Source organism: Capra hircus, chromosome 12 (assembly GCF_001704415.2).
Source record: "Capra hircus breed San Clemente chromosome 12, ASM170441v1, whole genome shotgun sequence".
NCBI classification, from domain to species: domain Eukaryota; kingdom Metazoa; phylum Chordata; class Mammalia; order Artiodactyla; family Bovidae; genus Capra; species Capra hircus.
The window spans coordinates 54,309,217-54,335,437 of record NC_030819.1 but is presented as its reverse complement, the minus strand read 5'-3'; the positions used below and the strand labels follow the sequence as shown (position 1 = coordinate 54,335,437).

General features: G+C 40.6%; 1 protein-coding gene across 2 annotated transcripts in view; it reads left to right on the top strand.

Moving 5' to 3' along the window:
* LNX2 (ligand of numb-protein X 2) overlaps positions 1–24,577 on the top strand; it is an 89,131-nt gene extending 64,554 nt beyond the window's left edge. For both annotated transcript variants that reach the window (XM_018056589.1, XM_018056590.1), the window contains exons 7-10: positions 3,148–3,325; positions 8,572–8,803; positions 20,453–20,611; positions 22,315–24,577. In XM_018056589.1, the coding sequence (XP_017912078.1) occupies positions 3,148–3,325; positions 8,572–8,803; positions 20,453–20,611; positions 22,315–22,450 (705 nt within the window). In that variant the 3' untranslated portion in view covers positions 22,451–24,577. The remainder of the gene's footprint in view (positions 1–3,147; positions 3,326–8,571; positions 8,804–20,452; positions 20,612–22,314) is intronic.

Genomic DNA, 26,221 nt, shown 5'->3' with positions numbered 1-26,221 from the left:
GCAGAAGATATTAGGAGGTGGCAAGAATACACAGAATGTACAAAAAAGATCTTCACGACCCAGATAATCATGATGATGTGATCACTAATCTAGAGCCAGATATCTTGGAATGTGAAGTCAAGTGGGCCTTAGAAAGCATCACTACGAACAAAGCTAGTGGAGGTGATGGAATTCCAGTTGAGCTATTTCAAGTGCTGAAAGATGATGCTATGAAAGTGCTGCACTCAATATGCCAGCAAGTTTGGAAAACTCAGCAGGGCCACAGGACTGGAAAAGGTCAGTTTTCATTCCAATCCCAAAGAAAGGCAATGCCAAAGAATGCTCAAACTACTGCACAGTTGCATTCATCTCACATGCTAGTAAAGTAATGCTCAAAATTCTCTAAGCCAGACTTCAGCAATACGTGAACCATGAACTCCCTGATGTTCAAGCTGGTTTTAGAAAAGGCAGAGGAACCAGAGATCAATTTGCCAACATCCGCTGGATCATGGAAAAAGCAAGAGAGTTCCAGAAAAACATCTATTTCTGCTTTATTGACTATGCCAAAGCCTTTGACTGTGTGGATCACAATAAACTGTGGAAAATTCTGAAAGAGATGGGAATACCAGACCACCTGACCTGCCTCCTGAGAAATCTGTATGCAGGTCAGGAAGCAACAGTTAGAACTGGACATGGAACAACAGACTGGTTCCAAATAGGAAAAGGAGTTCATCAAGGCTGTATATTGTCACCCTGCTTATTTAACTTATATGCAGAGTACATCATGAGAAACGCTGGACTGGAAGAAACACAAGCTGGAATCAAGATTGCCAGGAGAAATATCAATAACCTCATATATGCAGATGACACCACCCTTATGGCAGAAAGTGAAGAGCTAAAAAGCCTCTTGATGAAAGTGAAAGAGGAGAGTGAAAAAGTTGGCTTAAAGCTCAACATTCAGAAAACGAAGATCATGGCATCCAGTCCCATCACTTCATGGGAAATAGATGGGGAAACAGTAGAAACAGTGTCAGACTTTATTTTGGGGAGCTTCAAAATCACTGCAGATGGTGACTGCAGCCATGAAATTAAAAGACGCTTACTCCTTGGAAGAAAAGTTATGACCAACCTAGATAGCATATTCAAAAGCAGACAGTACTTTGCCAACAAAGGTCTGTCTAGTCAAGGCTGTGGTTTTTCCTGTGGTCATGTATGGGTGTGAGAGTTGGACTGTGAAGAAGGCTGAGCGCCGAAGAATTGATGCTTTTGAACTGTGGTGTTGGAGAAGACTCTTGAGAGTCCCTTGGACTGCAAGGAGATCCAACCAGTCCATTCTGAAGGAGATCAGCCCTGGGATTTCTTTGGAAGGAATGATGCTAAAGCTGAAGCTCCAGTACTTTGGACACCTCATGCAGAGAGTTGACTCATTGGAAAAGACTCTGATGCTGGGAGGGATCGGGGGCAGGAGGAGAAGGAGACGACCCAGGATGAGATGGCTGGATGGCATCACGGACTCGATGGACATGAGTCTGAGTGAACTCCAGGAGTTGGTGATAGACAGGGAGGCCTGGCGTGCTGCGATTCATGGGGTTGCAAAGAGTCGGACACGACTGAGTGACTGAACTGAACTGAACTGAGGAGTGCTAGGCAGTTCTTGCAAGTAGCTCCCTTAAATAAAATTTCAAGAGTTATATGTGTTCTAGGATCAGAGAAAGGGAGATGGGCCTGCAGTTTCAGGGGCTGGATTAACAGATATGTACATGTCAGTGCTTTCAAATCATGTCATTAAAGGAGTGCTACAATTCTGTAACCATAAACTCATATTTCTGTTGTTAATAATGTTAATTCTTACCTGCATTTTCTCATAGTTGATAAGTGTTGGAAACCTTCTTACGTTAGCTTTCCCTGTGGGACGGTAGTGGTGTGGTGTGGGTGCACATCATATGTGCACATGTTCATATATTTCCATCTGCTCAAGTGTCTGTGCAGGGGCTTAAAGAGCTGTATGATTTGGGACAAGTTACAAGAGCTGAGCTGTTCCTCATCTATAAAAGGGGGCGCCAATAGTACACTTATTTTGAAAACCACAGTGAGGATTAAATTAAATAATGTACATAGTGCTCCCCTGCTGGCTCAGTGGTAAAGAATCTGCCTGCTAATGCAGGAGACACGGGTTTGATCCCTGATCTGAGAAGATCCCATGTGCCACTAAGCCCGTGTACCACAGCTGTTGAGCCTGTGCTCTGCAACAAGAGAAACCACCACAATGAGAAGCTCCTGCACCATAATGAAGAGTAGCCCCCACTTGGCACAACTAAAGAAAAGCCTGTGTAGCAGTGAAGACCCAGCACAGCCAAAAACAAGTAAACTTTAAAAATAATGCATAAAAGCCATGAGCTTTGCACATAGTAAGCCTTCAGTATTGTTTTAATATTCCTATTATATATGTACCTTGATTTTATTGAATTCTATTTTCAAAAGAAAACTGGTTATCAAGAGTATCTCAGTAATAAGTAACAGTAACAGATGTCAATAAAAATAGCTTTTCCTTGAGAATATAGTTTGTTGGGGATTTATTTCCCTGTCATTAACTTCAAAAATTCAATTATTTTATATCCTTTTAGTTTTTCGTAAAACATTTGAAGGTAGATTTGCATCTGCTTCATGACTGAGTGCTCTGATAACCTTTGTAAGTCAGAATCAGAAGATAAGTATGTAGCGTTTTTGTTTTTGGCAGTTAGTAAAATCCATACTTTAATACTACTGTCAACTTTTTTCTCGAAGAATATAAGAGAAAAATGGAAGTAAAATTAATTGGCTTCTCTTCAGGATCTTAAAATTCAAGTGCATTATTTACTTTTGTAGATTGATCCGACCTGGGAGCTCATGGTAACTATATACAAATGATGAGCTTGTTTTACTTGGACTTGCCTGTGTCAGCAGCCCTGAGTGTTTCAGTTACATGTAGTCATGTGAAGAGACAGTAGTCCAGAGTTTGCTATTGTGATCCACAGGGTTCCTGTGCCTGTGAAGAACTGTGTATTACTTTCAATTCTATAGTGATTTTTTTTAATGCCTTTATAATTGCCATGTAAGTTTTTACTTCAGCTCTTTACTTTGCCTATTTATATTATTCATTATCCAATAAGTTTTTCTTCTCACATTTAGGATATTGCCCACTGTGTTACATGCCAAGAAAAACACATTACTATAAAGAAAGAACCACATGAGTCCCTTGGGATGACAGTAGCTGGAGGCCGAGGAAGTAAGAGTGGGGAACTGCCTATCTTTGTGACCAGTGTTCCACCTCATGGCTGCCTTGCACGTGATGGCAGAATCAAGAGAGGTAAGCTAGGGGCTTGGGCAGTTTCACCACATCTCTCAAATTCAGCTCGCAGTCTTACAAATAAGAATATCTAACAAAGTTTACTATTAAGCCTAGCTTCTTAAAATATCCCTTGCATCAAGAATCCTGGGCTCTGGGATCTAATGCCTGATGATCTGAGATGGAACTGATGTAATAATAGAAATAAAATGCATAGTAAATGTAATGTGCTTGAATCATCCCCCGCCCCCAATCCCAGTGGAAAAATTGTCTTGCGTGAAACTGGTCCCTGGTGCCAGAAAGACTGGGGACCACTGCTTTACATATGGAAGCATAACGCCTCTATAAGGTTAGAAAAATTCCTAAGTAAAGGGAAATTGCTGGAGCTTAATAATGGTTCTGTTACTTTCTAACTGTTACTCAGACTGTTGGGTTACTTTTATGTTGGAAAAGATCCTCTAAGAGGTTTATGTTTCCAGCATTATGGCAGACTAGATACTTGGAAAGATTATCTCTCTTGATTTTACTAACTGCCAGCAGAAATACACTTGCTGACTATTAAAGTGTCTGAGTAGGAGGAAGCTCACAGAAGAGGTTGAGCAGAAGATAAACTTAGTAAAAAGGTAGTGGTTTTAGGGATTAATTCATTAACAATTTCACAACCCCTATCAATACTACTAGAGAAGGAAATGGTAACCCACTCCTGTTTTCTTGCCTGGGAAATCCCATAGACAGAAGGAGCCTATAGTCCATGGGGGTCACAAGATTTCAACATGACTTAGCAACTGAACAGTCAATACTATATAATTTGTATGGGGGGTGGTAGTTGTAAAAATAGCATTCTCAGTATATTTGGTTTGTTTCATATGGAAAAGTAAACCTTAAAAGCTATTTTCCAAAAGTGAAGTTGGACCCCTACCTTACACCATATATAAAAATTAACTGATCCAAGACCTAAATGTAAGAGGTAAGCTTTTAGAGGAAAACCAAATGTAAATCCTCATGGCTTCGATTAGGCAATAGATTAATCAATGGTTATCTTAGATATGATACCAAAAACACAAGCAGTAAAAACAAAAACAGTAGAAAAGATCAATGAAACTAAAAGCTTGTTCTTTGAAAATATGAACAAAATTGATAAACTTTTTTCCAGGCTCAGCAGGAAAAAATGGAGAGGGCCTAAATCAGTAAAATTAGAAATGAGAAAGATGTTAACAGCCAACACCACAGATATACAAATACAAAGGACTTTAGAGACTACACTAGCAACTATAAGCCAATAAGATGGACAACCTAGGAGAAATGGACAAATTCTTAAGAGAAGTACAATTTCCTGTGACTGAACCAGGGTGATATAGAAAATATGAACAGACCGATTACAGGTACTGAAATTGAATGTCAGAAAAAAACTCCCAATAAATAAAAGTCTGTTACCAAGTGACTTCATAGGAGAATTCTGTCAAACATTTAGACAAGAGTTAGGACCTGTTCTTCAGAAATTATTACAAATAACTGCAGAGGAAGAAACACTCCCAAACTCAGTATAGCCACTGTCACCCTGATACTAAAACCAGACAAAAATACCACAAAAAAATAAAAATTACAGACCAGTATCACTAATGAACATAGACTCAAAAGTCCTCAACAAAATACTAGCAATTTGAACCCAACAATACATTTAAAGGATCGTATACCATGATCAAGTGAGATTTATACCAGGGGTACAAGGATTTTTCAGTATCTGCAAATCAATCAGGGTGATACACATTAACAAATTGAACGACAGAAACTATATGATCATCTCAGTAAATGTAGAACAAACTTTTGACAAAATGTGATGTCGATTTATGATAAAAAAAAAACTTTCCAGAAAATGAGCATAGGGGGAACCTACCTCAACATAATAAAGACCATATGTGACAGACCCAGAGCTAACAGATTCAGTGGTGAAAAGCTGGAAGCATTCTGTCTAAAATTAGGAACAAGACATGGTTGTCCACTCTTAGCATTTTTATTGAATATAGTTTTGAAAATCCAGGCTACAACAGTCTGATAGAAGGACTCTAAATTGGAAAAGAAGTAAAACTGTCACTTTTTGCAGATGACATATTAATATTTATAAAGTCCTAAACATGCTACCAGAAAACTACTGGAGTAGTTTTCAGTGAATTCAGTAGAGTAGCAGGATACAAAATTAGTGCGTAGAAATCTGTTGCAATTCTGTACACTAACAATGAAAGACAAAAAGAGGGGAACAATCCCATTTACCATCACATCAAAAAGAATAAAATACCCAAGAATAAACCTACCTTACGAGTTTCCCTGGTGGCTCAGACAGTAAAGAATCATCCTGCAATGCAGGAGGCCAGGGTTCAATCCCTGGGTTGGGAAGATCCCCTGAAGAAGGGAATGGCAACCCACTCCAGTATTCTTGCTTGGGAAATCACATGGACAGAGAAGGTTGGCACGCTACAGTCCATGGGATCATAAAGAGTCAGACACAACTGAGTGAATAACACTTTCACTGTTCAAGGAGGCAAAAAGCCTGTACTCTATAAGCCATAAGATGCTGATGACAGAAATCAAAAATGAGACAGATGGAGAGATGGATACCATGTTCTTTGATTTGGAAGAATCAATATTGTCAAAATAAAGGAGTTTATTTATTTTCAGATTCAGTGCAATTCCTATCAGATTACCAATGGCATTTTTCACAGAACTAGAACAAAAAACTGTAAAAATTTGGAAACATAAAATATCTGGAATAGCTAAAGCAACCTTGAGAAAAAAGCAGAGCTGGAGGAATCAGGCTGCCTGAACTCAGACAGTACTACAAAGGTACAGTAATCAAAACAGCATGACACTGGCACAGAAGAGAAATATAGATCAATGAAACAGGACAGCCCAGAAATAAATGCTATAGTCAATTAATTACACACCTATAGTCAGTTACAAAGGAGGGAAAAATATACACTGGAGAAAAGACAGTCTCATCAGTAAGTGGTGCTTGGAAAACTGGACAGCTACATGTAAAAGAATGAATTGAGAACATTCTCTAATACCATATATAGAAATAAACTCAAAATGAGTTAAAGACTAAATGTAAGACTGGATACTGTAAAACTCCTAGAGGAAAACATAGGCAGAACACTGATGAAAACTGAAGCAATGTCTGGATCCGTCTCCTGCAGTAATGGTAATAAAAACAAAAAACAGTTGAGATCTAATTAAATTTAAAAGATTTGCACAGCAAAGGAAACCATAAACGAAACAGACTACCTACAGAATGGGAGGAAATATTTGCAAACAATGCAGCCAACAAGGGGTTAATCTCCAAAATATACAAACAGCTCCGATATCAAAAACAAAACAATCAAAAAACAGGCAAACGATCTAAACAGATATTTCTCCAAAGAAGACATTAGATGGCCAAAAGGCATGTGAAAAGATGCTCAAGATCTATGTATTTATATGTCTATATAAAACTGAATCACTGCTGTACACCTGAAATTAACATGACATAGTAAATCAACTAAAAATCTAAAACAGTAAACTGAACTTTATCAAAATCACAGATTTTTGTGCTGCAAAGGATGCATCATTAAAGTGAAAAAACAACCCACAGAATCGGAGAAAATATCTATAAATCATGTATCTGATGAAGGGCTTGTATCTAGAGTACTTATAGAACCCTTATAACTCAATAATAAGAGATAAACCAATATTAAAATGGGTAAAGGATCTGAATAGTCATTACTCCCAAGAAGACACACAAATGGCCAATAATCATTTGAAAAGATGCTCAGTGACACTAGTTATTAGGGAAATGCAAATTCATCACTAGGATGAATATAGTTTAAAAAGACAATAACAAACATTGGCAAGGATGAAAAGAAACTGACTTCTAATTTGCCAGCAAGAATACAGAATGGTACGATTGTTTTGTTAAACAGTTTAGCAGTTCTTTCAAAAGTTAAACAGTTATCATATGACCCAGCAATTCCCATTCCTAGAAAAATGAAAACATATGTTCACAAAAAACGTGTCCATGAAGGTTTATAGCAGCACTTTCCATAATAGCCAAAAAGGAAAAACATCCCAAATGTCCATTTACTGGTGAATGGATGAAGAGAATGTGATTCATCCATAAAATGGAATATTAATTAGCCATAAAAAAGAATGACGTATTCCCACATTCTATTGTATAGTAGAAATGAATCTTGGAAACATGCTAAGTAAAAGAAGCCAGTCACAAAAGACTACATGATTCCATATATATGAAATATCCAAATTATATCTATGTGTCTACATATCTATCTTTAGAGATAGAAAATAGATTAGTAGTTGTTTAAGACTAGTGTTATGAGGTTTTGGAGGTGGTAATAAAAATGTTCTCAAAATGACATGTGATTGTTGTACATCTCTGACCATAAGACCATAAAATTACAGACTTTAATTGAATGGTATATGAATTATATCTTTATAAGGCTGTCTTTTTAAAGTTATTCATTCTGTTGAGGAATTTGAGGTAATTTTATCTGTTTATATATATATATATTTTAAATTTTCTACAAAAAGAATGTTTTGCTTTAATAATCTAAAAAATGATGAATTGGGAGAGGATTACTGTGGACTTTCTTAGTACAAGTGTTTGTGCTTCTTATAAAACTAATCCTTTCCTTCCTAACCTTTTATATAAGCTGCATTGCTCTTTTTCATTATATTACTCAGCGTAGCAACAGACACTGTTTTTCTTCCTCAAGCAGGATACGTTCGAATAATGAATTTCGTTTGTGTTGGCCTAAGGATACCCTCTGTACATACTCTGATAAGTTTGCACTGTGTGAGCTATGTAGAGGTGTCTAGATGTATAAAACTGTATAAATATAAACTAGAATATATTAAAAATCCATTTCTAAGGGCAAAAGATCAAATCATTTTCTTAATTGGAAGGAACTGTAGATAGAGAAATGACAGTTGTCCAGGGCCTGTCCGCTGCTACACCAGCACTGACAGTGTGAACCCAACTGAATCCCACAGCCACAACTTGTCCTTAATATTACTACATTAAAAATTTTTTTTGAATTGTTTGGGAGTATTCTCTGTGAACTGGATTTTTCCTCAGTATTCTAGAATTATAAAGAGAAAAATGGTCTTTTATCTCATTGGAGATTTTGGACCTAACCTTTGATTAGTTTACAGATAGTAGGATTCATAGGGAAGTAACCACTTGGTAACTCATTTTCCTTGTTTCTTCATTTGAACAGGTGACATCTTGTTGAACATCAATGGCATTGATTTGACCAATTTAAGCCACAGTGAGGCTGTGGCTATGCTGAAGGCCAGTGCCACATCCCCCACAGTGGCCCTGAAAGCGCTGGAGGTGCAGGTGGTGGAGGAGGCTACCCAGGGCCCGGACGAGCCACTCAGCGCCGTCAGTGAGAACGAGTACGACGCCAGCTGGTCCCCGTCGTGGGTCATGTGGCTCGGGCTGCCCAGGTGCTGAGGCTTTTCTGTTGTTTTATGGAAAATTATCATTACAGCCTTTATCAGGGTGTAGCACAGCAAGTTAATGAGGAAGGAAAGAGGCTTTGGTTAGATAAAAGTAACAAACCACTCCAGTGTTCTTGTCTAGAGAATCCTGTGGACAGAGGAGCCTGGAGGGCTGCCATCTATGGGGTCTCACAGAGTCAGATACAACTAAAGCGACTTAGCATGCCTGCATGCATTGGAGAAGAGAATGGCAACCCACTCCAGTATTTTTGCCTGGAGAATCCCAGGGATGGAGGAGCCTGGTGGGCTGCCATCTATGGGGTCACATGCATGTGTTGAAGAAGGAAATGGCAACCCACTCCAGTATTCTTGCCTGGAGAATCCCAGGGACGGAGGAGCCTGGTGGGCTGCCATCTATGGGGTCGCACAGAGTCGGACACGACTGAAGCAACTGAAGTTGCAGCAGCAGCAACTTCAAATCAGGTCAGTTTTTCTTCATGCTCGTGCTCAGTCGCTAAGTTGTGTGGGACACTTTGTGACCCCATTGGTTGTAGACCAGGCTCCTCTGTCCATGGGATTTCCCAGGCAAGAATAATGGAGTGGGTTGCTGTTTCCTTCTCCAGGGGAACTTCTCGACCCTGGGAACAAACACATGTCTCCTGCATTGGTAGGCAGATACTTTACCACTGAGCCACCTGGGAAGCCCCCAGTTTTTCTTAGGTTATTATAGTCAAAAAAGGTAAATTTAACAATAAGAACTAAGCTGAAGAGATTTACATATGCTTATAAAAATGACCCCTACTAGAGGCTCCCACGTGGGCCGCTGTGAGAGTGGGCATTCAGTCTCCTGCTCAGAAGACTCTCCTTTACCAGCCTTCACTCTGACACGCTGCTGGGAGGTGCTGACACGTGCTACTAGAGGCTCCCATGTGGGCCGCCGTGAGAGTGGACGTTCATTCTCCTTGCTCAGAGGACTGTCCTTTACCTTCACTATGACATATGCTGGGACTCAGGTATATTCTCCACTGGGAAAACCAGGTCAAAGTGTCTTCCTGTCCCAGAACTGTTCTAAAAGCCCTTTCTTAATCCTTTTAACTCTTCCTTAAAAGGAATGTAAAACAGTTTTTATTGGACATAGAGAGTCTGTAGGCCAAATCACTGATGTTCACAAGTACGTGCTCTTAACCCCTGTTACAAAGAGGTCACGGCTTTTGACCAGCTGATCAGCCAGGACATTCTGCAGCTGGTTAGTGTCTGGTCATGAGACGTTTGGGACCTCCAGACCATGGCTGTGTGGCTTGGTACTGAGGTAGGGAGGATGCCCATTACATTATCATCTTTGTTTCCAGCTCAGTTTAGGTTCTTACTATAGAGAAGAATACTGAAACTGAACTATGACAGAACATTCTTTTAACCCAGTGTGAAAATGATCAATTCGTTAAGTAGTAAGAATGTACCAGTTTCTGAGCCATCTGGTTTCATTTGGAATAAATCACTAATAATTAGCATTTATATGGTGCTGTACAGTTTATAAAGTATTTTCACATAAAGAATAACAGAAAAAAGCAAGAACGTTATTGAACTTAGTTTGTTAATTTAATTTTCTGACTTGTCCTCTTGGTTAAAAGGATAAGAAGGGGAAAAAAAGAAGGCCCAAAATTGTAATAGAATTATTGTTACAGGGACCTATAGGGCTCTTGTGGAGAGAGTTTTTTTTTTTTTTACAACAGAGATGATTAACTGCTTTATAGGTTTATTCCAAGTACCAAAAGTGATCTTTTCCCCCATTAAAAAGTCAACATAGCTATAAATGCTTGCTTTTCAATTCCTGCAGACATGCCATCTAAGTTGTGAAGTGTTGGCCCTGAGAAGGAGCCTAACTGATTATAAACGCTCATCCCAAAAGTCTTTGTGTGAAGTTGCGCCCTCATGCTGAGCAGTTCCGCACACGTACTCCCCACCTCTGCCTCTGGACAGGACAGGACCAGTGAAGTCCTGGAGAAACACCCCTGCTACTTGTAGCTCTCCTTTTGTGTTATCCCAGGCTAGTTTCGGGGTCAGCACTTCTTCCTGTGTTCAGAGCATTTTCTGATGTGCCAGGAACAGTAACAAAGATTTTAGGTGAGAAATACACAATATAGTACAAGGCAATCAACAGATTCAATGCAGTGTCTATCAATGGCATTTTTCACAGAACTAGAACAAAAAGTTTTAAAATTCGTATGGAAACACAAAGGCCTCAAATAGCCAGAGCAATCCTGAGAACGAAAAACAGATAAGTGGTCAGGATGGTGGAGTAGAAGGACCTGAAGCTCACCTTCTCCCACAAACGCATCAAAAATGCATCTGCGCATGGAATGAGTCTCACAGAGTGCCTGCTAGATGCTGGCAGACGACCTCAGACAGCTGAAAGGGCAAGAGAATCTTGGGCTTCAGAAATGAGACCCGGCAGAGGAAGGACTGGGGTTGGCTGTGCAGAAACAGCCAGGGAGTGATGGGTATCTGCTGCGACTGCAGAGGGTGTACACGGAGGATGGCTGGCCACCCTTGAAACCAGGTGCCAGTGTTTGGGGATGTGCAAGGCGAGGGTCAGGACCCACCGTTTTTCCCATATGCACATGCACAGAGGGCAGGACACAGCCTGCACAGGATCCAGGAGCCGCCATGAGCCACCTCTGCCGCCTGCCCAGACACCAGGAGGATCACAGCTGCTGCCATCTCCCTCTCGGACTCCAGGCGTGGTCTCAAGACACCATCATATGAGCCACTGCTGCCACCACCTGCCCAGATGCCAGAAACAGTCACAAACCACCATCGCTGCTCCCCTGGGATTCCAGGAGTGGTCTCGAGCTGCCTCCATGCCCACTGTGTGCTCTGGGGGTGTGCCCAAACCACCCCTGCCACCAGAAACTCCAGGAGCAGGCCAGCCACTGCATCTTCACACCCCCATCAAGGGACATGACCAGCACACACTGAGGAGAGGCAGCAGGCATCCATGCTAAAGACAGCCCTCGCACCAAATATATTAAACCTTCACAAGTGACACAGGGATGCCCCCTCATATAAGTAGCCCCCAAGACCACAGTTTCTCCTAAACTCAGAATGAGAGAAATAGAAGTAAAATAAAGCAGAGGAACCATTTCCCATTAAAAGGCCAAGAGAATTCCCCTGAAAAAACAAACAATGAAAGACCTCTTCAGTCTAATAGACGCCAATTTTAAAAAGGAGGTGATGAAAATACTGAAGGAATTAAGAAAGGCTATGGACAGAAATGCAGAGTACTGTAAAAATGAACTAGAAATATAAAGAAAAACCAAGAAAAATAAGAAAGCTCATTTGCAGAGACAAAAGCAATGAATAGCAGAATGAATAATGCAGAAGAATGAATAAATGGCCTGGAAGAAAGAATAATGAAAATCACCCAGTCGGGACGGCAGAGAGCCAAGTCGGGGGGGGGGGGAGTGAAAGCAATATAAGAGTGCCATGTAATATAAAGTGTGCCAGTCTACTCATAGTAGGGACTCTGGTAGGGGAAGAAAGAAAATGAGATCAAAATGTATTTGAAGAAATTATGGCTGAAAATATCCCAAACCTAAAGAAGGAAACAGATACTCAGGTTCAGGGATCACAGAGGGTTGCAAACAATCTAAACCCAAACAGACCTACCTACACCAAGACGTAGTAGAATACAAATGACAGAAGTTAAAGATTGGATCCTAAAAGCAGCAAGAGAAAAAGTTGATTACAAGGGAAACCCCCACAAGGCTATCAACTGACTTCTCTGCAGAAATGGCAGCAGGCAAGGGAATGGTGAGATAAATTCAGAAGTACTGGAAAGAGAAAACTATACCATCCAGGATGCTCTCCCCAGGAAGATTATCATTTAGAACAGAAGGAGAGAAAGAATTTCTCATATAAGCAAAAACTAAACAACACTGCAATACTAAACATATCCGAAACTCCAATACTTTGGCCACCTGATGCAAAGAACTGATTCATTGGAAAAGACCCTGATGCTGGGAAAGATTGAATGCAGGAGGAGAAGGTGACGACAGAGGATGAGATGGTTGGATGATATCACCGACTTGATGGACATGAGTTTGAGCAAGCTCCAGGAGTTGGTGATGGACAGGGAAGCCTGGCATGCTGCAGTCCATGGGGTTGCAAAGAGTTGGACATTACTGTGTGACTGAATTAAACTGAAAACATATCTGAAAGGAAAGATCGAAAGGTCTTCTCTAAATAGGAAAAAAAAATAACAATCTACAGGAAAGAGAAAATCATAAATGGAAAATAAATCACTTATATAAGCCAGTACACAGATTAACATATCATTGACCAGAGACACATGTTTTTAGAGAGTAATGCAATTAATGTGCTCACCCTGGACTGTAGCCTGCAACGCTCCTCTGTCCATGGAATTTTCCAGGCAACTTTATTGGAGTGGGTTGCCATTCCTTCTCCAGGGGATCTTCCTGACCCAAAGATCAAACCCACTCCTCTTATGTCTCTTGAATTGGCAAGCAGATCCTTTCAAAACTGATGCATCACGAAATTTTGTGTTTCTAAAAGAACCCCCCTCAGAGATCCACTTTGTTTACTATCATGGAAGATAAAAGAACATATTCTAGAGGAAATACCACCCATAGGACTAAAAAAAAAAAAAAAAAGCCACCAGAAAGTGTAGCATCTGCTCTTCCAGGGGAAAGCACAGTGAAACACTATGTTTTTGTAGTAGATGTTGTGATCCCCTGAACAGAGGAACCCGCCTCACTGCCTGCCACGCTTTAATGAAATACTAGAATGCTTTACAGTAAGACATGTACAAAGTTTCAAATAAATACACTAAGTGCAAAAAAAAGTTGCTGATATGATTTGAGTTTACTCAAATGCAGGTGTTTCGATATTCACTTACATAACAAATTGCCAGCACAGGTGTTAAATTTCTGCAAAGAGCACCCCCCCCCCAGTTGATAATATGTTAAAAAAAAATAAAAAATATTTCCATGAAAGTGATAACCACACTGAACAACAAAAGAATGAACATAAAGATGTAAAAGAGGTCATCAAAATTATATAAAATGTGGGGGAGGAGAGTAATTAAATGTAGATTTTTTTTCCCCCTCTAAAAAGGCAAATAGATATAGGAAGTGGGTAACATACTTGAAAAACAAGATAACCACAAATCAAAAATATAAAATAGATTCACAGAAACCAGAAAGAAGAGACCGTTAGTATAATACAGAAGAAAATCAAACCACAAAAGGAAAAACAAAAAGAAAAAACAAGGGACAAAGAAGAAATATAAAATCAATGGGAAAACAAAGTTTAAAATGACAACAAATACATATATACTATAATAAATATTATGTCTACTACTGTTGACAAGAATCCCTTAGAAGAAATGGAGTAGCTGTCACAGTCAACAAAAGAGTCCAAAATGCAGTACTTGGGTGCAATCTCAAAAACAACAGAATGACCTCTGCTCGTTTCCAAGGCAAACCATTCAGTATCACAGTAATCCCAGTCTGTGCCCCAACCACTAATGTCAAAAAAGCTGAACTTGAACTTGGACGGTTCTATAATGACCTTTTAGAACTAACACCAAAAAAACAAAAAAATGATATCCTTTTCATCAGAGGAGATTGGAATGCAAAAGTGGGAAGTCAGGGGATGCCTGGAGTAATAGGCAAGTTTGGCCTTGGAGTGAAAAATGAAGCAGGGCAAAGGCTAACAGAGTTTTGCCAAGAGAATACACTGGTCATGGCAAACACCCTCTTCCATCTACACAAGAGATGACTCTACACATGGACATCACCAGATAGTCAATACCGAAATCAGATTGATTATAGTCTTTGCAGCCAAAGATGGAGAAGCTCTGTAGAGTCAGCAAAAATAAGACCAGGAGCTTACTGTGGTTCAGATCATAAATTCCTTATTGACAAATTCAGGTTTAAATTAAAGAAAGTAGGGAAAACCACTAGGCCATTCAGGGATGACCTAAATCAAATCCCTTATGATTATACAGTGGAAGTGACAAATAGATTCAAGGGATTAGATCTAATAGACAGTGCCTGAAGAGCTATGGACAGAGGTTCATAACATTGTATAGGAGGCAGTGATCAAAACCATTCCCAAGAAAAAGAAATGCAAAAAGCTAAAATGGCTGTTTGAGGGGGGCTTACAGATAGCTGAGAAAAGAAGAGAAGCTAAAGACAAAAGAGAAAAGGAAAGATATACGCATCTGAATGCAGAGTTCCAGAGAATAACGAGAGATAAGAAAATCTTCTTAAGTGAACTTTGCAAAGAAATAGAGAAAAATAATAGAAAGGGAAAGGCTAGAGATCTCTTCAGGAAAATTGGAACTATCAAGGGAATATTTTGACCAAAGATGGGCACAATAAAGGACAGAAACGGTATGGACCTAACAGAAGCAGAAAATACTAGGAAGAGGTGGCAGGAATACATAGAAGAACTGTACAAAAAAGATCATAATGACCCAAATAACCATGATGGTGTGATCACTCACCTAGAACCAGACATCCTGGAATATGAAGTCAAGTGGACCTTAGTAAGCATTACTAAGAACAAAGCTAGTGGAGGTGATGGAATTCTAGCTGAGCTATTTCAAACCCTTAAAGATGATGCTGTTAAAGTGCTGTATTTAATATGCCAACAAATTTGGAAAACTCAGCAATGACCACAGGACTGGAAAAGGTCAATTTTCCTTCCAGTCCCAAAGAAGGGCAATGCCAAAGAATGTTCAAACTACCACACAGTTGTATTCATTTCACATGCTAGCAAAGTAATACTCAAAATCCTTCAAGCTAGGCTTCAACAGTAGGTGAACCAGGAACTTCCAGATGTACAAGCTAGATTTAGAAAAGGCAGAGGAACTAGAGATCAAATTGCCATCATTTGTTGGATTATAGAAAAAGCAAGGGAATTCCAGAAAAAAAAAAAAAATCTACTTCTGCTTCATTGACTACCCTAAAGTCTTTGTGTCGATCACAACAAACTGTAAAATTTCCAGTGAGAGCCAACTCATTGGAAAAGGCCCTGATGCTGGGAAAGATTGAAGGCAGTAGGAGAAGGGGGCAAAAGAGGATAAGATGGTTAGATAGCATCACTGATTCAATGGACATGAGTTTGAGCAAACTCTGGGAGATAGTGAAGGACAGGAAACCTGGTGTGTTGCAGTCCATGGTATAGCAAAGAGTCGGACATGAATGAGCAATTTAACAACAAAATACATATCTTAGTAAATTACCTTTAACATCAGTGGACTAAATGCTCTAGTCAAAACAGAGTAGTAGCTGGATTAAAAAAAAAAAAAAAGAAGCCTATAATATACTGCCTGTAAGAGACCCACTTTAGGGCAGAGGACACATAGATTAAAAGTGAGGCGCTGGAAAAACATTTCATGCAGCAAATCACAAGAAAGTGAGGGCTGTAGTACTCAGACAAAATAGACTTTAAAGGCTACAAAGAAAGATAAAGACGGACACTATATAATGATAAAAGGATCAATACAAGAACAGGATTTTATACTCGTCAACATATATGCATCTAATATAGGAGCATCCAAATACAGAAAACAAATACCAGCAGACATAAAGGGAGAAACTGATGGGTATACAATAATAGTAGGAGACTTTGACACCCTAGTGACATCAATGGACAGATCTTCTAGACAGAAAATCAGTAAGGCAACAGAAATCTTAAATGATACAACAAAACAGGCTTAATTTATACTTTCAGGATATTACATTAAAAAAAACCCCACAGTACACTTTCTTTTCATATGCACATGGCACATTCTTTAGGAATTAACCACATACAAGGGCACAAAATAAGCCTCAAGAAATTTAAGAGTATAGAAATTATATCAAGCATCTTTTCTGATCACAATGGCACAGAACTAGAAATTAACCACAGAAAAAGAAGAAAAATCAATTACATGGAAACTAAACAGCATGCTACTAAAAAATCAATGGGTCAACAAGGAAATCAAAGAGGAAATTAAAAGAAAAATACCTTGACAAATGATAGGGAAAGCACAGTCATACAAAATCTGGGAATGCAGCAAAAGTATAAGGAAGTTCAAAGCAATATAGACCTTCCTCAAAAAAACAAGAAAAATCTGAAATAAACAACCTAACCTACCACTTGAAAAGATTAGAAAAAGAACAAACAAAACCTAAAGGTAGCAGAAGGAGGAAATAAAAGATCAGAGTGGAAATAAAACAGATTAAAAAAATAGGAAAAAATCAACACCAAGAACTGGTTCTTTGAAAGGATAAACAAGATTGACAGATCTCTGGCCAGGCTCACCAGGAAGGAAAGAGAGAGAGAACCCAAATAACCAAAATAAGAAATGTAAAAGGAGACATAGCAACCAATGCCACAGAAATACAAAAAAACAGGAGAGAATACTGTGAATAATTAAATGGCAACAAATTTGACAATCTAGAAGGAACAGATAAGTTTCTAGAAACACAGCCCACCAAAATTGAATCAAGAAGAAATAGGTAATTTTAGATTACTAGAAGTGAAATAGAATCTGTAATTTTACTATCTTAGACTTTTTACTTTATATTGACGTATAGCCGATTAAGAATGTTATGATGGCTTCAGGTGCACAGCAAAGTTACTCACCCATATATAGGCATGTATCTATTCTCCCACCCACTCCCTACAAACAAATGTCCAAGACCAGATGGCTTCACACCAAATATACAAAAAAGAATTTAAACCAAACCTTCTCAAACTCTTCCGAAACACTGAAGAGGAAGGAACACTCCCAAAGACATTTTGTGAATTCACCATCACTCTGATACCAAAACTAGACAAATTGCCAAATTCGCTGGATCATCGAGAAAGCAAGGGAATTCCAGGGAAAGTCCTTGATGCTGGTAAAGACTGAGGGCAGAAGGAAAAGAGGGCGTCGGTGGATGAGATGGCTGGATGGCATCACTGATGCAATGGACATGAACTTGGGCAAACTTCAGGAGAGGTGAGGGTCAGGGAGGCCTGGCATGCTGCACTCCACGGGTCTTAAAGAGTTGGACACAGCTGGGCAGCTGAACACCACCACCACCTGTGGTTGGCAATTTGTTATCTAAGTGAATATTGAAATGTCTCTGGTCAAATATACTTTTGTGTGACAAAAGACATATTAATACGTCTCTGGTCAGTAATGTGTTTAAGTGGCCATACTACCCAAAGCAATCTCAGATTTAATGCTATCCCTATCAAATTACCCATGATATTTTTTCATAGGATTAGAACAAATAATCCTAAAATTCACATAGAACCATAAAATACCAGAATTGCTAAGGCAATACTGAAGAAAAATAACAAGGCAGGAGGCATAGTCCTTCAGACATCAGATAATACTACAAAGCTGCAGTGCTCGAAACAGCATGGTAGTGGTACAAAAACAGACATGATGGGTCATGGAGCAGAACAGAGCCCTGAAATAAACCTGCACACCTACAACCAGGTAACCTCCGACCAAGGGGGCGAGAGTATACAATGAGGAAAAGTCTCTTCAGCAAGTACTGTTGGGAAAGTTGGACAGCTGCATACAAATCAGTGAAGTTAGAACACATCCACTCACCAGACACAAAACAAACTCAAAATGTCTTGAAGACTTAAAACAGGACACCATAAAACTCAGAAGAGAACATAAACAAAGCACGCTTTGACATAATCATACCAATGTTTTCTTAGGTCAGTCTCCCAAGGCAATAGGAATAAAAACAAAAATAAGTGGACCTAATCAAGTCTACAAGCTTTTGGATAGTGAAGGAAGTCATAAACAAAAAGACAGCCTACAGAATGGGAGAAAATATTGGCAAACATGTGACCAACAAAGGTTTAATTTCTAAAATGTATTGATATAAGCAGCTTATACACTGAAACAACAGCAACAAAGAACAACCCAATCAAAAAATGGGCAGAAGATCTAAATAGACATTTCTTCAAAGAAGAAATACAGATGGCCAATAGGTACATGAAAAGATGTTCAACATCACTAGTTACTAGAGAAATGCAAATAAAGATACAGTGAGGTACCACGTCACAGTCAGAATGACCAACATCAAACAGTCTACTAATAAATGCTGGAGAGTGTGTGGAGAGAAGGAAAGTTCCTACACTGTTGGTGGGAATATAAACTGGTGCAACCCCTATGGGGAACAGTATGGAGGTTCCTCAAGAAATTCAAAACAGCTACCATGTGGTCCAGCAATCCCGCTAGGGGGATATATCCAAACAAAGCTATAGTTCGGAAAGATACATGCACTCCTGTGTTGACAACAGCACTTCTCACGATAGCCAAGACATGCAAGCAACTTACATGTCCACTTACAGAGGAACAGATGATGAAGATGTGGTACACAGTACAGTGGACTATTAGGCAGCCATACGACAAGAACAAAATGCCACTGGCTGAAACATGGACGGACCTAGAGGTATCATACTGAGTGAAGTCAGACTAAGAGAAATATCACATAATGTCTCTTACATGTGGAATCTAAAAAGAAAAGGATACAGATGAGCTTATTTACAAGACAGACCCACAGACATTCAAAAATAGACTTACAGTTACCAAAGGGGAGACATAGCAACAAGGGATAAATTAGTTTAGGATTAACATACACATCACTCTATACAAAACAGATAATCAATAAAGATCTACTGTATAGCACAGGGAACTGTACTCAGTATTCTATAATAACCTATATGGGAAAACACCCTGAAACAGAATGGATACATATAACTGAATCTCTTAGCTGTATACCTAAAACAACGTTATAAATCAACTGTGGTGGTGTTTGGTCACTAAGTTGTGCCTGTCTCTTTGCAATCCCATGGACTGTATGTAGCCTGCCAGGCTCCTCTGTCTGTGGGATTCTTCAGGCAGGAATACTGGAGTGGATTGCCATTTCCTCCACCAGGGGATCTTCCCGGCCCAGCAATCGAACTCAGGTCTCCTGGGCTGGCAGGCAGATTCTTTACTGCTGAGCCACCAGGGAAACTAAATCAACTATACTCCAATATAAAAGAAGAAACACAGGATACTAAAACCTAGTTTAGTATAGGTCAGAAGAATACCTGTCACTAAACAGCCACTGTTCTGTAGACTCCCAGAGGTCTCTACTGTATGCAAACCAGTATTCAATGACCGTGGGTCAGAAGGGCTGTCATTTGGGGCAGCAGCTCTGCTTCCCCTGGTGGGGTGGGAGCGGCGCCCTTCCACTGTGTGTGCTGGCATGTACACACACCTGCTTGTTTGCATTGTTTTATCTTCTGCAGAAGATTCAGAATAACGAAAATAACCTGTACTGTCCTAAAACATCAGGCCAGTGCCTGGGACTCCTCTCTACTGGAAGCCTTTTTACACATTAATGACCAGAGATGTAGTTAACACCACAAGCGTTCCTTTGTGCAAAGTAACTTCTGTCAGTGTTCTGTATAGGATATTACATTGAGCTAAGAAACCAGAGCACATGAGCAGCTCTGTTCTAGCATGTTGTATGTTGCTCCCCATCCATAATGGAGGCACGGACCATGGTGTGGAGTTACAACAAAGATGAACAGGCTATAAAAAGCCCTCACACTAATTTTTTTTGGTCTCTGTGTTGACAGTGCCCTTCATAGCTGCCATGACATAGTCTTACGAAGAAGCTACTTGGGAAGCTGGGGCTTTAGTATCGTCGGTGGATACGAAGAGAACCATACCAATCAGCCTTTTTTCATCAAAACTATTGTCCTGGGGACCCCTGCTTATTACGACGGAAGATTAAAGTGAGTCTTATTGTGTTTAATGATGTGATTTGCATTTACTGTGATGGACACAAGGTCAGCTCCCAAGTCCAGCCTGTTGTCCATCCTTGTAAATAAAGTTTTATTGGAACATACCCATGCTCCCTTGTTTACCTATCTCCCCGGGCTGCTTCTGAGATGTGATGGCAGAGCCAAGTGGCCAGTCCCAAGACCAGTGACTCGCAGAGCCCAGGCCCTCTGTCTACCTACCATCTGGCCCTTTACAGAGACAGATCTGCCAGGCCTGATCCAGACTGAAGCATCTTGGTACCACAGGTCAGTGCCTCTTGTGAGATTAACAGTAATGCAGAGTCATGCGGACACATCATGACCCGAAGCTTGCCCTGAGCACCTGAGTCCAGTCCTGTCATTAGGTGACTTTTCTCTACAGCACTTATGTCAACATAACACTCAATTCACGCAAGTCCACGTGGGAGGGATTTTGTTGCATTTTGTGTTGGATCCCTGGCAGCCAGTGTGGGGCCTTGCATTCGTAGTAAAGGTTTCATCAGTATTGATGGATGATGTGCGTGCCAGGCGTGGTGCTAGGTGCTGGCTATGGGTTACTGCACCTTCTTAGCAGCCTGCGAGGTAGGTGCTGCTGGTGTTCCTGTTTTATAAGCAAGACACTGAGGATTCAGGTTAAAAAAACTGCCCATAGTCAAATAGCTGGAAGTCGTTGACAGCAGTTAATCTAGAAGTCTTGGCCATTCAGCCCCTGCTGTTGTCACCAGTGGGCAAAAAGTACCCTCTCAGCCTCTGTGCCACCTTTCTCAGAGCTCAGGCACCATGAGAAGAAAGAGGCATTCCATCAAGAGATTATACAGACAGAGGAGACGGGTGACTGTAAGTTCTTAGGACCTAGTTTTGGATGCAAGAAACAGTTCTTAAAAAGTAGATGCTGACATCCTAGTCAGAGTGCTGCACAAATCAGGGCATTTACATTTTGCAAACACAGAGCAACAGCTCGGGAATATCGAGGAAAATCCATCAGGGTCAGTGTGCTCCAGATCCCACTATCACCTGGTAGAGATGAAAAAATCACTTCAGGAGCAAAGAGTGGGAGGCTGGGATGAAATAACCAGTCTCTTAGCCAAGTGTTCAGCCAGTCTGGGTCTCGTGTAAATTATAGACTAATTAATTTCCACTTCCTTAAAGAAGTTGAACTAGATCACAAGAAAGTAACATATTCATATTCAGAATAAAGACTAAAATTTATAAAAGATAGAAAGGTCTTCAGATTCGCCATCCATTTGTGATAATTCAGCTGAAGGACAGTGAGCATCCTTGGCTGAAAGAGGTGTGGGTCTCATTTAATTGAAGCCTCGAATGAATGGGCTGTAAAAAATCAGCAATGAAAATAGCAGCCCCCTCCAAATGTATCATGTGGTATTTTTAAAGGAGGCAGCAGATTTATTCTCTTAACTATACATTGCTTAAGCTTCTGTGAAAATTACTCTGCTTTCCTTTGAAATCATCCACCAGTTACAGGAGAGGCTGGCACGGGGGTGTCCCTGGTTGACAAGGGAAAGCCAACATAGGTTTAAAAAACACCCAGATTATTTCTCAAAGAAAGTCATATAGCCTGATTATCAACAGTTAATGAGTAAGTGTACCGAACAAATCTCAGGACAACATTTCTGATACTGTGAAAACAGTGACTGTTTCTGTCTGTCGTTGTCCAGATGTGGAGACATGATCGTGGCTGTGAACGGCCTGTCGACCGTGGGCATGAGCCACTCGGCGCTGGTCCCCATGCTGAAGGAGCAGAGAAACAAAGTCACGCTGACCGTCATCTGTTGGCCTGGCAGCCTGGTGTAGATTTTGAATTTGATGTTAAGTCGAACAGCTTCCTTTTTTTTTTAGGTCTTGGAAAGAAACCCCTTTGGTTTTGTCAAGTTTCTGTTAGGGCCTGCTGACGCAGCTGGGACACACAGGGCCAAACCCACTAGGCTTGTCCTTTTGTTATTAATATTTAAATGCCTCCTCCCCCCCAGTTTGTCACATTTCTCTCAGCTCAGAACGCGTCTTCCCCTAACCCTCGTGGGGTCACATTTTCAGAATCCAGGTTCTCAGTTGTCAGAATGTGAGCTGTAATAAAGAATGAAGTCTGCCCAAACTGTGAGCCAGCGGGCTGCATCAGGCGGCTTCCAGTAGCTCTGTTTTAAGTAACTGAGTCATAAAATGAGTTCCATGTGCCCGAGACGGGCCAAGTGGGCTGTCTCTTGGGTGGCCAGTGCTGTGAGTGGCCGCCTGCTCAGTGTGGAGAAGCCGCTCCCCATTTTCATCTGTGCCAACATTTCAAACAATACTGTTTAAAAGGTCATTTTTCTGGCTTATTTTGTATCTACTTTCATCTCAGTACTCATAGATGAAGACATAAGTCTGAGACCACTAAAGGTATTTTTAAAAAATAATGTACCATTATTAGAATACTGCAGAATAAAAGATAATATTATCCAATGAAAAAAGAATTTGGGAGGTAATTATAGTTTAGTGCTAGAGATGGTAAAAGCTGCATTTACTTGACAGTCTAAAAGATTTCATTTCCAAAGGAATGTTTTGTTATGTAGGAAAATTTTGAAGCAATTTCTGCTAAAAATCATTTTCTAGAGTTTGTATTATACTTCTGTCAGCAAACTTGGCTGGGAATGTTTTTGTGATTTATGCAATTAGATGATAAAAATAAAGGCATATTGCTATTAAATGCACACTCATATATCACAGCTAAGTAGAAGATAGGCCTTTTTTATTTTATTCTCTTGAGTGTTTTAGAAGCCCTTATTTTCCCCCATTATTGCTTTACTTATATTATACACTGAGTTGTTTCAGGAAAAAGTCTGAAAGATATTAATGTCTGAAACCACCTACTCCAGATTTTAAAAAAACTTTTCAGCTTTTCAATCAGTCCTTGGTCACTAGACTGTCTCATGTTTTTTGACATGTTTCTGAAAACTGACCAGCCCATTTTGTTTATCCTTTAGTCATCACAGTTGTCCACTGGGAGAACACATGACGTGAATAAGAGGAGAGTCTCCACCTTATGGATAGTATGCATACTTGAAAAGTTTCATTTATAAACCTAGTTCAGAATCTGAGCTAATTTACAAGTGCCCTCTGTAATAAACGGTGTTAATGATCAGAGAATGTATTTCAGAACACTACAGTATATTATGAAGCATGACCATGTTACTTTAAAACCTCGCCATCGCATCGTTTCTATAGCGTGTCAGAGATTATTCCAGTTAGTTTTTAAATTGTTTTTTTTTAAACATGTCTCTTTACTAAATAAGAAATGGCAACAATGACTGTTATGACCCTCTAAGGTCAGTAGTTAACCAAGATGGAGTGGAGTGACCCTTGCAGGGTGTCACTATTCTATGGTGACTGGCTTCTGAAGCAGTCTGGTATTGTTACTTGTTACTCTGCTTTGTTACTCTAATTGACATGGAACAAGTTCCCCCCCCCCCCCCCCCCCCCGCCCCCTGCTCCTCAAACAGAATTTTGTAGCCCAGTTTGCTATTTTTTAAAACATTTTATAAGAATGTGTCATCCTTGGCAAGTGGCAGTCCATCAGCAAACATCCTGACCACCACTTTGTTATAAATAAAAGGCTTATAGTGGACCCACAGGTCAGATGAGTATTTTGAAAGGCGACTTTTTTCCAATATTATTTTACCGTGGAAATCTTGAAATCAGTTTAAGCTAATTTGTTTTTATTATGAAAGACCAGAGCTTTCGGTCAGAATGATGTTTGGTGATGGAAACTTGTTCATAATTTATTGTTACTGAAAAAAAATACTCGAATTCCCTCATCTCAAGCTTCAGTTAAATGTGTTGATTTGTTCTGTGCCTTCAGTTTACATTATTTCAGGATTTTTCAAATGTGTTTAAATAATAATGTGATAATCACTTAGGATGGAAATAAAAATCATCCTTTCCACAAGAGCAACACTGTCTTTTCTTGCACCGCAGGTGCAGACTCGTGTGGACTTATTTTTGTTTGTGGCGTTGTGTCACACTACAGCATCCCAAGCTTGACGCCTTGGGATCACAAAGCCGTCTTCTAATTGTCACTGCCGAAGGCGGAGCCCACTCGCTCCCTACTGACTGTCGGGTTGTCAGCTGGTGCCAGACCTCTGGATGGCGGCCACTGAGCACCAGAAACGTGGCAGGTGCCACGCGCGGAAGTGCTAATACCCTGGATGTATTGTGTAATATAAAGTTATTAACCTCACCAACTTTTTATTTTTTTGAATGTGGCTGACCTTCCTTGGTGGCTCAGACGGTAAAGCGTCTGCTTGCAATGCGGGAGACCTGGGTTTGATTCCTGGGTCAGGAAGATCACCTGGAGAAGGAAATGGCAATCCACTTCAGCACTCTTGCCTGGAAAATTCCATGGATGGAGGAGCCTGATAGGCTACAGTCCATGGGGTCGCAAAGAGTCGGACACAACTGAGCGACTTCACTTTCACTAGGAAACTAAATCTCCAGGGTGGCTCACCTTGCATTTCTGTTGGTTTCGTCAACCCTTCCTCTCACAGCACCTCCCAGGTGGCCCTCACTGGGGTTTCCATCCTTGTAGAACTTTGGGTACTGCCTGCATTTAAAAAAAAAAAAAAAGGTTATTTTTAGTTGAAAGTTGGTTCCCAATTTCCTTGTAAGTTAAGCTCAAACCGAGGCCTCTGGTCCAACCTCAGTCAGGATTTCTACGGCTCTGCAGCCACACTTACCCCCATCACTCCAGCAGGTGCCCCAGGTCCCACCCTCACGCACGCTGGTCGTCTTCCCTCCTGTGTCCCTGTAATGCTGTCCCTTCTCTGCCTGCTCACATGGTCCCATATATGGAGGCATAGCTTGAATGCTGCCCGCTTTCATCTCCACTCCCCACTTTCGAGAGAATGATCCTCCATGTGATGATTCTCAGCAGGCCTTTGTGTTGGTATTATGGCTCCAATCACCTACTTCCAGGCATAGTTCTAAAGCACCATCTTTGAGCTCCACCTTGCCATTCTGAACACGCTGATGCCCTGTAACTCCCATAGTCTGTAGACCAAGCATCCTACTGCTATAGGGCCCCTGAATTCCAAACCTGAAACATGTTTTCCCAAGCACTTGCCTGCTTCCACTCTTTCAATCCAGACTCCCCTCCCATCAGCGTAACTTTAAACCCCAACCCCAGTCATCAACGACCACGTCTTCACCCCATTCACAAGACCAGTGGTTCTGTGTTGTCCAAATGACAGCAGCACGTGACAGGCTCCCCAACACCTGGCCCCAGCCTTCTCTGCCTCTCTGCTAACCCACCCCCACCCCCACCCCCTGCCTTCCTGTGTCACTGTGGCTGGCCTGGCTCAAGTGACGTCAATGTGAGAAATCATCATCAACCTCTCAGGGTGAGCTCCTCTCTTCTAAAAGATTTTACCAGCCGACTCATTGGAAAAGACCCTGATGCTGGGATAGATTGAGGGCAGGAGGAGAAAGGGTTGACCAAAAATGAGAGTTGGATGGCATGTGAGTTTGAGCAAACTCTGGGAGATGGTGAAGGACAGGGAGGCCTGGCGTGCTGCAGTCCATGGGGTTGCAAAGATT